Raw genomic sequence first — 12,174 nt, forward strand, 5'->3', positions numbered from 1 at the left:
CCCCATGAGTTCACAGCAAGTACTTTACCCACTGATCTCTCCAGCCTCACAAATAGTGAGTTTTATAAATACCACTATAAGACCAAACCAAACCAAGCCTTCTGCTCTCCTTTTAGAAGCTTACAGAACAGCAGGGACTGACAAACCTGTGTTCCAGTCCCATGTGCCATGGGCTTGGGTGCTGTGTGACTCAGTTAACTACTAAAAAAAAGTCTTGTTTGCATTTCTAAAGTCAAAATAATGTCCAAAGAGATGGGTTTCCATGAAGACCCAATGAGTTAATGGATGGACTGATGACATGTTCAAGCTCCTTTTTCTTCTTCCAGAAAATAAGAAAAAAAATGGCTTCTATGACTTCCATAATGCAAGACAAAAGGCAGATGAAAACACTCCCATTGTAAAGACTGTAAAACTGAGGTGAGGAGCTGAGGTTCTTTAAGGCCAAGGAGGACACGGGGCCAGTCTCCTGACTCGAGGGCCTGGCTACAACATGTGTGCTCTGATGTCTGACTGGTTGGGGCTCAAAGGAGAGAGCACTGGACACAGTGCGGGAACAATGAGTTGATTGAAAACATCTGGACTGAGGTTTTCCAACCACTTTCTCAATCTGGGCTGGTTTCCAAGCCATCAGGCTCCATTGAAACACACACTCACTAATAGATGCTGTTTCTACAGCAAGCTCATATTTGTTTTACTAAGTACTAGCAACAGAAGAGGCCCTCCATCTTGCCAGCAAGGCTTCTCCCTCAGAACATTCTTCACTGAGCTGCTGAAGGGCCGATGGTGAAAAGAGGCAATGCCCTTATTCCATCTGCAGCCAAAGAAGGCGCCCTCACGCAGGGATGGAAGGCCAGCATCTTTTTTCTCCTAGTGTATATTCATTATACAAAATGATGGTTTCAGCTGGGCATTCCATGCCTGTAACCCCAGCACTAGGGAGGCAGAAGCAGGAGGATCACCTATGAGTTCGAGGCTAGTCAGGACTACATAGCAAGACCCTGTCTCAAAATAATGAGTTTCAGGGCTGGAGAGATGTAAGAGCACTGACTGCTCTTGCAGAGGACCCGGGTTTGATTCCCAGCACCCACATGATGGCTACAAACTGTCCTTAACTCCAGTTCCAGGGGAATCCGAAGCACTCTTCCGACCTCTGTGGCATTGTACAACACGGGTGCACTCACATACATGCAGGCGATACACTCATACACATAAAATAAAAATAATAAATAAAATATTTTTTAAAAAGACCAAAATAATAAGATGAAAAAAAATGAGTTTCAATATGACATTCTCATGTATGTGTGTGTCATGAACTTTGGGATTACTCACCTTCACTATCTACTCCTGCCCCTCAACTCTGCTGATCCCCCTCCTCTTCCCAAAGAGTCTCCCCTCTGCTTTCAAATTGTGCTTTTTTTTTCAAGTCTGGATTCCACATGAGAGGAAAAAGTGGTATTTGTCCGCCTGGCTGTACTTTTTGGTAAGGAGCATGTGAAACCAGCACCGTGGTGCTCTGTGCTGTTAACAAGAGAGCTGCTCTTCCTGTACCCTCCACGCTCCTCCCCGTGTGCCTGCTCCACTCTGCTTGGGCAATGATTTTTTTTCTTAGATGGAGGATATGGAAATCTGTGCGTATCTAACTCTGTGCATGATACACTATTTGGTCTGACTTCCTGACAATGCTTTTCCCAATATATTTAGTACCCATTAACTAAACTGTCCTGATTCCAACACAGCCAACTTCCACATCTGCCTGTGGGAATGTGAGACGATCCTAGGTCTAACAGACACGTAGATACTAGGGAAGTTGTACTTGGGAACCAAGACGAAGTTCATATTCGGGACACAAAGAAGTCATTTGATGAGGAGCAAAATTTCATTTTACTCTATCCACTCACTTTCAGAAATCCCTCTCCTGATGAAAGAACAGGTGTGTAAACAGATGCTTTGGAAGAGAAAACACATAAATGAAGCTTGATTTGATGCTGAGCCCTTGGCTCAATCAGGGTAACAGAAGTTCCAGTTAATAATCTGCAGGTCCACGGGTCTTGTCGGTAGGGGTTATGCTTGGGGCTGCCCCCTCTAGAGCTCTCTAAAAGGACCTGTGGTTTGCCTGGGCTCAGAGATGCTTTTGAAGCTTGTTGCTTACAGGTTGTGTTGGAAAACCCAGGGGGTCTCTGCTGGCTGCCTTTCATTACTACATTTTGAACTTTGGAGGTATCTGGGGACTCTGGGAGGGGCAGCCTGTTAATCATTCTCAGTCTATCCACAGAGCCTGACTCACAGGTTAGATTCCACTGGGCACCTCCCACAGCACTGGCCACACTCTGGTCACCATACCACATGCTGTTTTGCCAACTGTTTTCTATATTCCCCACATCGAAGCAGGTCAGTCAGCTAATATTTACCAAGTGCCCACCATGTACCCAGTGCTAGAATAAAATCTCAACTGAGGCTGATGAAATTTAAATACATTTAGAAGTTTGCTCATGATACAAACCAAGTGCCACTTTATATGCAGACAGCTGAACTCTGTGTGTGTGTGCACACATGCGTGTGTGCATGTATGTGTGTGTGTGTGTGTGTGTGTGTGTGTGTGTATGACTGTGTGTGCACAAGTGTTTGTATATCGAGGCCAGAGGACAAACTTAGGTGTCACTCCTTGGGTGCCAACCACCTTAGATTTTGGGACAGAACTTCTCACGGGCCTGAAACTCTTGGTGTACTCTAGACCAACTAGCCAGGGAGCCCCAAGGGATCCATCCACCTGTCTCCACCTTCCGGCACTGGGATTATAGGCATACTCCTCCTCCTCCTCCTCCTCCTCTTACTCCTTCACTCCTTCTTCTTTGTGGGTTCTGGGGATTGAACTCAGGTCCTCATAAGCACTTCGCTGACTGGTTATCTCCCCATCTCTCAGACAGCTTGACTCTTAAAGCCCTTGGCATTGCACTGTCCAGTTTGTCTAGCATTCATTTCTCTCTATCTTTTCCTTGAATTGCAACTGTCATAACCCTTGCTCAATGGCTGCTCTATCCATAGAGATGGCCTTTCCAGTACTCTTGGTTTCCTGGTTACTGTACCTCTTCTCTGAAGAGGCCTTCCTTTAACCAGCTCCAGCTGCCCTTCAAGGTCATGGCTCAGTCCTGGTTATGAACAATAATACCCTCTTCAGTCTCCATCTTAACTTTCCTGTCTTGCATCTGCACCTGCCACCATCTTTCCAGCACATGTCTGTTAGTGTGGCAATCTCAACAGAGATCTCCCCATTAGTTGGAGCAGTTTTGAATGATTCTTCACTTCTTCCGTATGCTAACCCTTCCCCTTCTTGCCCAGCTTGGACTCCATGATTCTATTTACTCCCCTTCAAGTCCTCTACACTCTCCTGAATTCTTAGATAGAAAAATTCTACCCAAGTAAGCCCACTTCTCTAGCCACCCCATGCTGGTTTCTGTGGGAAGGACCCAAAACTACCTTGTCTGATGACAGAGTCACTGGGGAAACCCATGTCACTGGAGAAAATAAAGCTAACATTGGAGAGTACTTGCCATAACATATTGAGGACAGAAGAGTCTGTAACAGGAACTATAAATCCAATGTAAGTACAGGATGAGTCATAGCAGAATAAACAGAGACGTGGACATATGGAAGAGTACCGGAAGTTTAAGTCAAAGAAGACAGGAAGTGGTTTCTAAAGGCCCTGCATCTGTGAGCTGCTCTTGGCTGCCTTGGCACTCACCTCTGCCAAGGAGACCAGAGTGAGCTTCTGGGATATGTGACTCTGAGTGCAGGCTCAGGAGCCAGTTCCTCCAACAGGAAATTCCCCACTGCACAGAAGTGGGGCATGCAGAAGATGGTGCCTTGTCTCCTGTCATCTCCAAATAACTGAAAGGAGGTCTGGAAGGGAGCCTAACTGTTGTCTATCTCACTGTCCCCCAAACCTAGCTACAGATACATTCACACCCAGACCTTGAGATTAGAATGTCATGGGATGGGTTTGAAATGTTCTATACTTTTGGGGGGGGTCTTTTTGAGACAGCGTCTCCCTGTAGCCCCAGTTGTCCTAGAACTCACTATGTAGACCAGGCTGGCCTTGAACTCACAGAGATCCACCTGCCTCTGCCTCCCAAGTGCTGGGACTAAAGGCATGCGCCACTGTGCCCGGCGAACTGTTCTATACTTTTAAGCTCACTTACGAGAGTTTTATGCAGTTAATGTGACACTGACCTCTAGTCCAGGAAGGAACAGAGGGCATTTCACTCTAGTCCAGCAGCCTATCATGGCAATGCCTGTGGATAGCTCAGCTGGGGAGCAGGTGCTTTTGCATTACCAGCCTAGGGATGAGGATGCAGCTCCTGGAAGAACTGTGCGTGTGTGTGTGTGTGTGTGTGTGTGTGTGTGTGTGTACATCTGTGCATGTGTGGGCACCATAGGTTGATGCCAGATGTTTTCCTTCACTTTATTTTATTTTTGTTTTATGTGTGTGTGTGTGTGTGTGTGTATGTGTGTGTGTGAGCACAGAGGCCAGAAAAGGGCCTCCAATCCCCTGCAGCTGGAGTTACAGGTGGTTGTGAGTCATCCCACATGGGTGCTGGAAACCCAACTCAGGTTCACTGAAAGAGAAGCAAGTACTCTTAACAATGAGCTATCTCTCCAGCCCCAACTTTGTTTTTGATACAGTCGTTCACTGAACCTGGGGCTCACTAACTGGCTGGACTGGCTGGCCGATGAGCTGCAGGGATCTGATCCTCATGCACTGGGTCTTCAGGGGTATGTCATCACGCCCAGCTTTTATGTAGGTGTTGGAGATCCAACTCAGGTCCTCATGCTTGCTCAACAAGCACTTTACCCGCTAAGCCATCTCCCCAGCCCCAAGAAGAACATTTGTTTTTAAATGATGCCCTTCACCCACACCTGAATTCCCAACTGGGAACATAGACTATCAGGGTTCACCAGCTTTTAAAGAGCCCATCTCCAGATGGGGAAACCAAAGTTAAAGTCACTGTGTAGTTATATTCACCTGCCATATAAGATTTTGCTTGGGGCTGGAGAGATGACTCACTGGTTAAGAGCACTGACTGCTCTTGCAGAGAACCCAGGTTCTATTCCCAGCACCCATATGGCAGCTAACAACCATCCAGGGGAATCTGATGCCCTCTTCTGACCTCCGCAGACACTGCACAACACAGGTGCACTTACATACATGCAGGCACTATACTCATACACATAAAATAAAAATAAAATATTCAAAAAAAGATTTTGTTTAATGATGAATTGCATGCATGACAAAGGTTCCATCACATTCAACCCTGTTGCCTAGTGACATGGTAGCTGTCTTTGTTTTTGTAAGAATTCTCTATGATGCCACACTATGATGAGATCACTAGTGACTCATTTTTCAGATCATACCCACATTAGAAAGCAATGTACAACTATATAATTAGCTCAGCACAAGGACTGAGTTCAAAGTTTGGGTCACTAAGACCTGCCTTCCCTCAAAACTCTTACAACTTTCCAGTTTTTTGTTTGTGATCTGGCTCTCACAAGGAGGAACAAATAGGCCAACTAAAGGTTAAAAACTCACACACTGAACTGGGCATGGAGGTGCACAACTTTAATCTCAGCACTCAGGAGGCAGAGGCAGGTGGATTTCTGTGAGGCCAGCTGGAGTTACAGTGAGACCCTGTCTCAAAAAGACAAAAAACAACCCCTAAAAAACCCCTCAAAAACAAACAAACAAACAAACAACAACAACAACAAAACCTCAAAATCTGGGGCTGGAGAGATGGTTCAGTGGTTAAGAGCACTGGCTGCCCTTGCAGAGGACCTGGATTCAGGTCCCAGAATCCAGATGGCAGCTGACATCACCTGTAACTCCAGTTTCAGAGGATCTGACACCCTCTTTTGGTCTCTGTGGGCACCAGGAACTCATGTGGTACACATATGTAGATGTAGGCAAAGCACTAGTATGTATAAAATAAAAATATATTTTTTTAAAAAAGATAGTTAAACATTAAAGCAAGAAGAAGAAAACTCAAGACTCTGTTCCCATGCTGACTAATGCCACAAGGCATTTTTGGGGTTAAAATAACGAGCTCAGGTCAGGTGTGGTGGTATGTGCTAGTAATCACAGTGCTAGGGAGGCAGAGACAGGTAGATTCCCTGGGACTTGCTGTCCAGTCAGTCTAGCCTACTTGAATTTCAGGCCATTGAGAGACCTGTTCTGGATAGCTTCAGTTGTCCACTTGACACACCTGGGTAGAGGGAACTTCAGTTGAGAAATTTCCTTCATGGCCATGTTTGTGAGGGCATTTTCTTGATTATTAAGTGATATGGGAGGGCCCAGCCTGGGCAGGTAGTCCTGGGTTATATAAGAAAGACTGGGTGCAGGTCAGAGGAGCAAGCCAGTAAACAGTGTTCCTCCATGGTCTGTGCTTCAACTTCTGCTTCCAAGTACTGTCGTGTGTTCCTGCCCTGACGTCCCCCGAGTGATGAGCTATGACCTGGGAGACGTAAGATAAAATAAACCCTTTCCTCCTCAAGTTAGTTTTGGTCAGTGTTTTTAATCACAGCAACAGAAATAAGTAGGATCGTGTGAAAACAAATGTGGACAGCATGTGAGGAACCTCTGGCCTCCGCAGACACCTGCACGCATGTGCACACACCTGCACACGCAGACAATAATAATTATGTTCCTTATATGGGTAGAACTCTAGCCTGTGGGGAATTCTTGTGAGAAAGAGCAAAAGCTCCGCTTTGAGGGAAAGATCTGGAAGAAGGGATGTGAGTACAGCCCCCAGACAAGGCATGTGGCTTTCTGAGATATAGGCACAGGCTGTTTTCACCCACTGCCTGGAGCCACCGAGCATCTTGATGTGCCTGAGACTTTCTGTGCTCAAACCAACCAGGAACATTCCAGAAAAATCATGATGGTTACACTCCCTGTCCCTCCCGGCTGGGTCTCCCACCCACCTCCCAGCAGGACACAGCCTTCAGGGCAGATAGAAACTCTCCAGAATCCATGCCTAATTGCAAGTACAGCTTCCTTTGTAGGTTGATCTAGGGAAGGGTGCTCTGGCCTGGCCTGGTGACATGCACTCTGTTCTAAAGGGCAGTCTCTTACCTTCCCCTGGGCCGTAGGAGGAGCTGGCAATCCAGGACTTGGCCTCCACATACCCCAGCTCCCGGCAGACAACGTGGGCAGCATGGATGGAGAAGTCGTCATCACACACAGTGCCCCACTGGCCTTCGTAATAGACCTCCACGCGGCCCTCATTGTGCTTCCTCTTCTGGCCTGCTAAGCGCAGCTGGATCTTCACCACGTCGGAGGGCACCTGGGGCTGGTGGTACTCTGGAGCTGGTTGCTGGAAGTATTCTGGGGCTGGCTGCTGGAAGTACTCGGGGTACTGAAACTGGTAGGGCCAGTTCTCATACTGTGCCAGGCTCGGGGAAGGCAGGAAGGCGAGCACGACCAAACAGCTGTAGAGGTGGGAGCTGAAAGGTATCTCCATCTTTGTCCTGTGCTGGGAGGAGGTGGGGGGTGGCAGGCCAGCGAAAGCAGCAGGGGCTTGCTGGAAGGGAAGAGAAGGGCATTAGCCTAGGATGCAGGGTTGCAGATTCCTGCAAAGTATTCTGGTACGTCACCCTCCTGGCTTAGCCTGCAAAGCTCTTCCTGTTCTGTATCCCAATCCATTCTGCTCCCACCTCAGTTCTGGCCACATCAGTCTGAATTCTCATCTTCTTCGCCCACATACCTCTACACCTCTGGAATGCTTTCATAGGTGCTTTCAACTCATTCCCGCCAAAACACACTGATGTGCACAAACACCTCCCCCTCCCACAAGAGCCTCAGGGAGCAGGGAAGAGGCAAGATTGGATTTCTCACTATACAAAGGAGAAAAGGAAGATCCAAAGAGGATTAGGGACTTAACTAGAGTCACACAGTTAGTGTAGGCAGAGCAGAATCAGCCCTATGAGTTGCCAAAATATCAGTAGTGGGGCTGGAGAGATGACTCAGCAATTAAGAACAAACGCTGCTCTTGCAGAGGACACAGTTTTGGTTCCCAGAACCCACATGGTGGCTAACAACCATCTGTCCCTCCAGTTGCAGGGGATCTGACACCCTCTTCTGGCCTCCATGGGCATTGCAGGCATGGGTGCACTTACATGCATGTAGGCAAAACCCTCATACACATACAATAAAAACAAATAAATAAATAATAAAATTTAAAAATATCGGTGGTCCACCATCACATATTGAAAAGGCCAAAGTTTAGCCTGGATTCAGTGTGGCACAGACCCACACTCTCAATTCTACGTCTAAGTTCTACGTCAGTCCTAAGGAACAGAAACCTCCTTTTGTGTTTCTCTAAGCCACACATCTGTTTCCGGCTAAGGCAAACTTGCTTGTATTTGATAAATCCCACAAAACAACTATAAAAAGTAGATATAATATTTAGAACAGGCACTGTTATGCTCTGCACAACATTTTGCTCAATGAGAGACCATGTTTATGACAATGGTCCCATAAGTTTATAATGGAACTGAGAAATTCCTATCACCTAGTAGCATAGTAGCCATCCCAGCATCACAGCACAATGAATTCCTCATGTTTGTGCTGATGAGGGTGGAAACATACTTATCAAACTGCCTTTGTCTATAGGTGCGGTACACACTTAAGCACAGCATATTTGATAGGGTAATTAGTGATATGTATGGTACTGGCTTACATAATTACTACTCTATCCTTTTGTTGTCTTTGTTTTGGTGTTTTCAGACATGGTCTCACTCTGTAACTCAGGTTTGACTCAAACTCATAGTGATCCTCCTGCCAGTCTCCCAAATGCTGGGATTACGGGCATGAGACACCATGCCAGCTTTCACTATATGGTTTATCACTACTTTACTGTGGGTTGCTTCTACTTATGAACAAAGTTGACTAGAGAACAGTGCTATGTCACATTTGCAGCAGCCTCCCACAGCTTGTATACAAGTCTCTGGATCGCATCAAAAGGCCATTAAGGCACTGACGATACCATCCAGGTCTATGTGGGAACAGTCTGTGATGTTTAAACAATGACCAAACCACTCCCTAATGCATTTATAAGAATGTGTTCCTATCATTAGGTGAAACTCAACACTGGAAGGCTACTGAGGCAGCAAGGCCTCAAGGAGCCAAGAATCCAGAGGTATGGGAAGCCCGGTGAGATGAGGCTCACATCTGTCTCTGCTTTTCCCTGTTAGACATTTGCCAACTTCAAGACAGTGGCCAAAAGGTTGAAAAGCTGAGTGAAATCTTCAACAGCCTCCAAAGACTGACAAGATATAAATCAGAGTTCAAGGGGAAAGTAGATAGTCTTGGCTTCCGGATGGGTCTTCCCAAAGGGCTGAAAGCCTTAGAGAGACTAATTAGGGCATAAGAGTTATAAGAAAGGTGCAGACGCATGCTTGGAATCCCAAAGAGGAGGAAAGAAAGAATATTCAGAGGCAGCGTTTGAAGAGTAACGATGAAGAATTTTCCAACACTGACAAGCATTGTCAGGGCCAATCTGTATCGTTTATAGAGGAAACCACCTCTGGGCACGTTGACTATGGAAAATCAGAGACAGAGGAAATTTTCAACCCAACTGGAGGATAACGGGTACACTACATTTGAAAGCCATCAATAAGCCTCTCCACAAAAATGAGGAAGTGAGAAGATAATGACACAACATTTTCAAAGGACTGAAAAAAATGACAGTAGTCTATGTTCACTAAAAAAAAATGAAGATGAAATGAGGACATTGTACACAAACAAAAACAGAGGTAACTGCGGACGGAGAGATAGCTCCATGGTTAAGAGTGATTACTGCTCTTCTAAAGGATCCAGATTCAGTTCCCAGCATCCACATCAGGCAGCTCACAACTGCCTGTCACTCCAGGTCCAGGGGGTTTGACACCCTATGGCCTTCAAGGGCATCTGCAGAAACATGGGACTCATAAACTCACAGACACACATGCACATATACGTCAATTTTTTAATATCTAAAAAAGCAGAGGTGATGTGTTACTAAAAAACCCATGAGATGCAAGTACTAAAAGAAGTTCTTCAAACCAAAGGAAAAATAACACCAGGTAAATCTGTGGAGGTTGAGGAAGAAATGAAGGAGATAGAGTGGGAAACTCTAATGTAAGCAAACCTAAATGCAAATCCACTGTGTGAAACAATAATAATGTCTTATGGGTTTTGTGGTGGTTTGAATGAAAATGTCCCCCATAGGCTCCAAGCATTTGGAAATTTTGTACCCAGTTGGCGGTGCCATTTTGGGGAGGTTTTAGGAGATGTGGCCTTGCAGGAGGAAGCACGTCACTGGGACAGGTTGTGAGTGTTCTTAAGTCTTGCTGGATTTCCTATTTTGCTCTGCTTCCTGTGCCTGCTTGAAGATGTAGTTGCTCATCTTTCTGCTCCAGCCACTTGCCTTGGGAACCATTATGGACTCTAACCCTCTGGAATCGTAAGCTAAATAAACTCTTCCTTCTGTAAGTTGCCTTGGTCATGGGGTCTTATCACAACAACAGAAAAGTAACTAATACAGGCTTCAAGTGTGCACTAAAGTATTTGTATTACGAGCTACTGAGGTGGCTCAGTGCCAGAGCATTTGCTTGCCTACCATGAGGAAGACTCTGGGTTTGAGGTCCAGTATTACAGCAACAACAACAACTGTGTGTGCATTAATTTGTGTGTATTTATATGTGTTGATTAATTAATTTGGCAGCAGCAGCACAAGAGGCAGGTGGGGCTAACAGGATCAAAATGATTTAAGGTTCTTGTATGGTCTGAGAAATAATAACAAGGTTATTTTCTAATAGACTTAACAAGGTTATTTTCTAAAAGACTTAACAAGTCTAATAGATGCATGTTGTAACCTTTACGGTAATCACCCCACCTCATGGTGGTCAGGAAGCAAAGACAGGAGGGACTGGAGTCCCAATATCCCTTTCCTTTCTCTCTGTCTCTGTCTCTTTCTCTGTCTCTTTCTCTGTCTCTGTCTGTCTCTGTCTCTCTCTGTCTCTGTCTCTCTCTCTCTCTCTCTCTCTCTCTCTCTCTCTCTCTGGTATAAAGGCCATAGGTAGATATTGCTGTCTTCTTCAATCACTCTCCACCTATATTTTTGAGACTGTCTCTCGACCAAACCTGGAACTCATCAATTCAGCTAGATTGTTTGGGCAGGCAAGCCCCAGGGTATCTACCTGTCTTCACCTTCCCAGATTATAGGTGTAGACCATCACACCCAGCTTTAATGTGGGTGCTGGGGATCTGAACTCAGGTCCTCATGTTTATCAACAAGTACTTTACTGACTGAGCTATCTTCCTAGCACTCCAATATTTCTTAAAAATACATGTCTCCAGTGATCCATCTTCCTTTCACTAGACTTCACCTCCTAAAGTTTCCTACCCCCAGTGGTCCCACATGCCAGCAACTGTATCTTCAGCATATGAGCCTTTGGGAGACATTTTTGATTCAATCCATAACCCTTTGTTAACCCAAAATTGAAGCAATAATCAGAGAAAAAATGTCACGTAGAACAATTTTCACAAATAGACAAAGAGTAAGGTGGTGGATTAAACCCAAATGTATCAGTAATATGTTAGATAGCATAAATGCTTCAACTAAAATACAAAGCTCATCAAAATAGATTCAGCAATATAAACCAACTACATATTCTCATAAAAAACATAGAGGCTCCCCATAGCAGGATGATATAGCACGTGCATCTTAGCCAGAAGGAAGCCGATCCAAAGTGAAATAATGTTGACTCCAAGACAAGAAATCCACAAGAGCCCCAAAGGAACAGTTAATGAAAGAGTCAATCAGCCAGAAGACACACCTCCGCTAAGTTCGCGTGGATCACTTCAACATGTATGAAATAAATATTGAAATAAAAGGACAAAGTAGACAGATCCATAACTGCAGTGGGAGAAGCTCCACACCTCTGCGAACAGCTCACAGATGAGTCAGTTTTCAGAAGAAAATCCTGGTATTGAAGACACGATGGAGATTAGCAAGCCTGACAAGTTTCTGGAAACTGTATGCAACAACTCCACAGGACAGATTCACTTCAAGGACACACGGGCTTGACAAAATGAACCCCAAGGTAGCTCAACACAGTCAATGAAATCACACACAGTGTACT

At 45.4% G+C, this 12,174-nt stretch overlaps 1 protein-coding gene across 4 annotated transcripts in view; it reads right to left on the bottom strand.

Annotated features, from left to right (window-relative positions):
• Loxl2 (lysyl oxidase like 2) overlaps positions 1-12,174 on the bottom strand; it is a 96,351-nt gene that overhangs the window by 64,922 nt on the left and 19,255 nt on the right. For all 4 annotated transcript variants that reach the window (XM_017802675.2, XM_029554851.1, XM_029554849.1 and 1 more), the window contains exon 2: positions 7,124-7,571. In XM_017802675.2, coding sequence (XP_017658164.1) covers positions 7,124-7,511 — 388 coding nt within the window. In that variant the 5' untranslated portion in view covers positions 7,512-7,571. The remainder of the gene's footprint in view (positions 1-7,123; positions 7,572-12,174) is intronic.

The sequence above is a fragment of the Nannospalax galili genome, unplaced genomic scaffold (assembly GCF_000622305.1).
Source record: "Nannospalax galili isolate Female #2095 unplaced genomic scaffold, S.galili_v1.0 scaffold291, whole genome shotgun sequence".
Taxonomy (NCBI): domain Eukaryota; kingdom Metazoa; phylum Chordata; class Mammalia; order Rodentia; family Spalacidae; genus Nannospalax; species Nannospalax galili.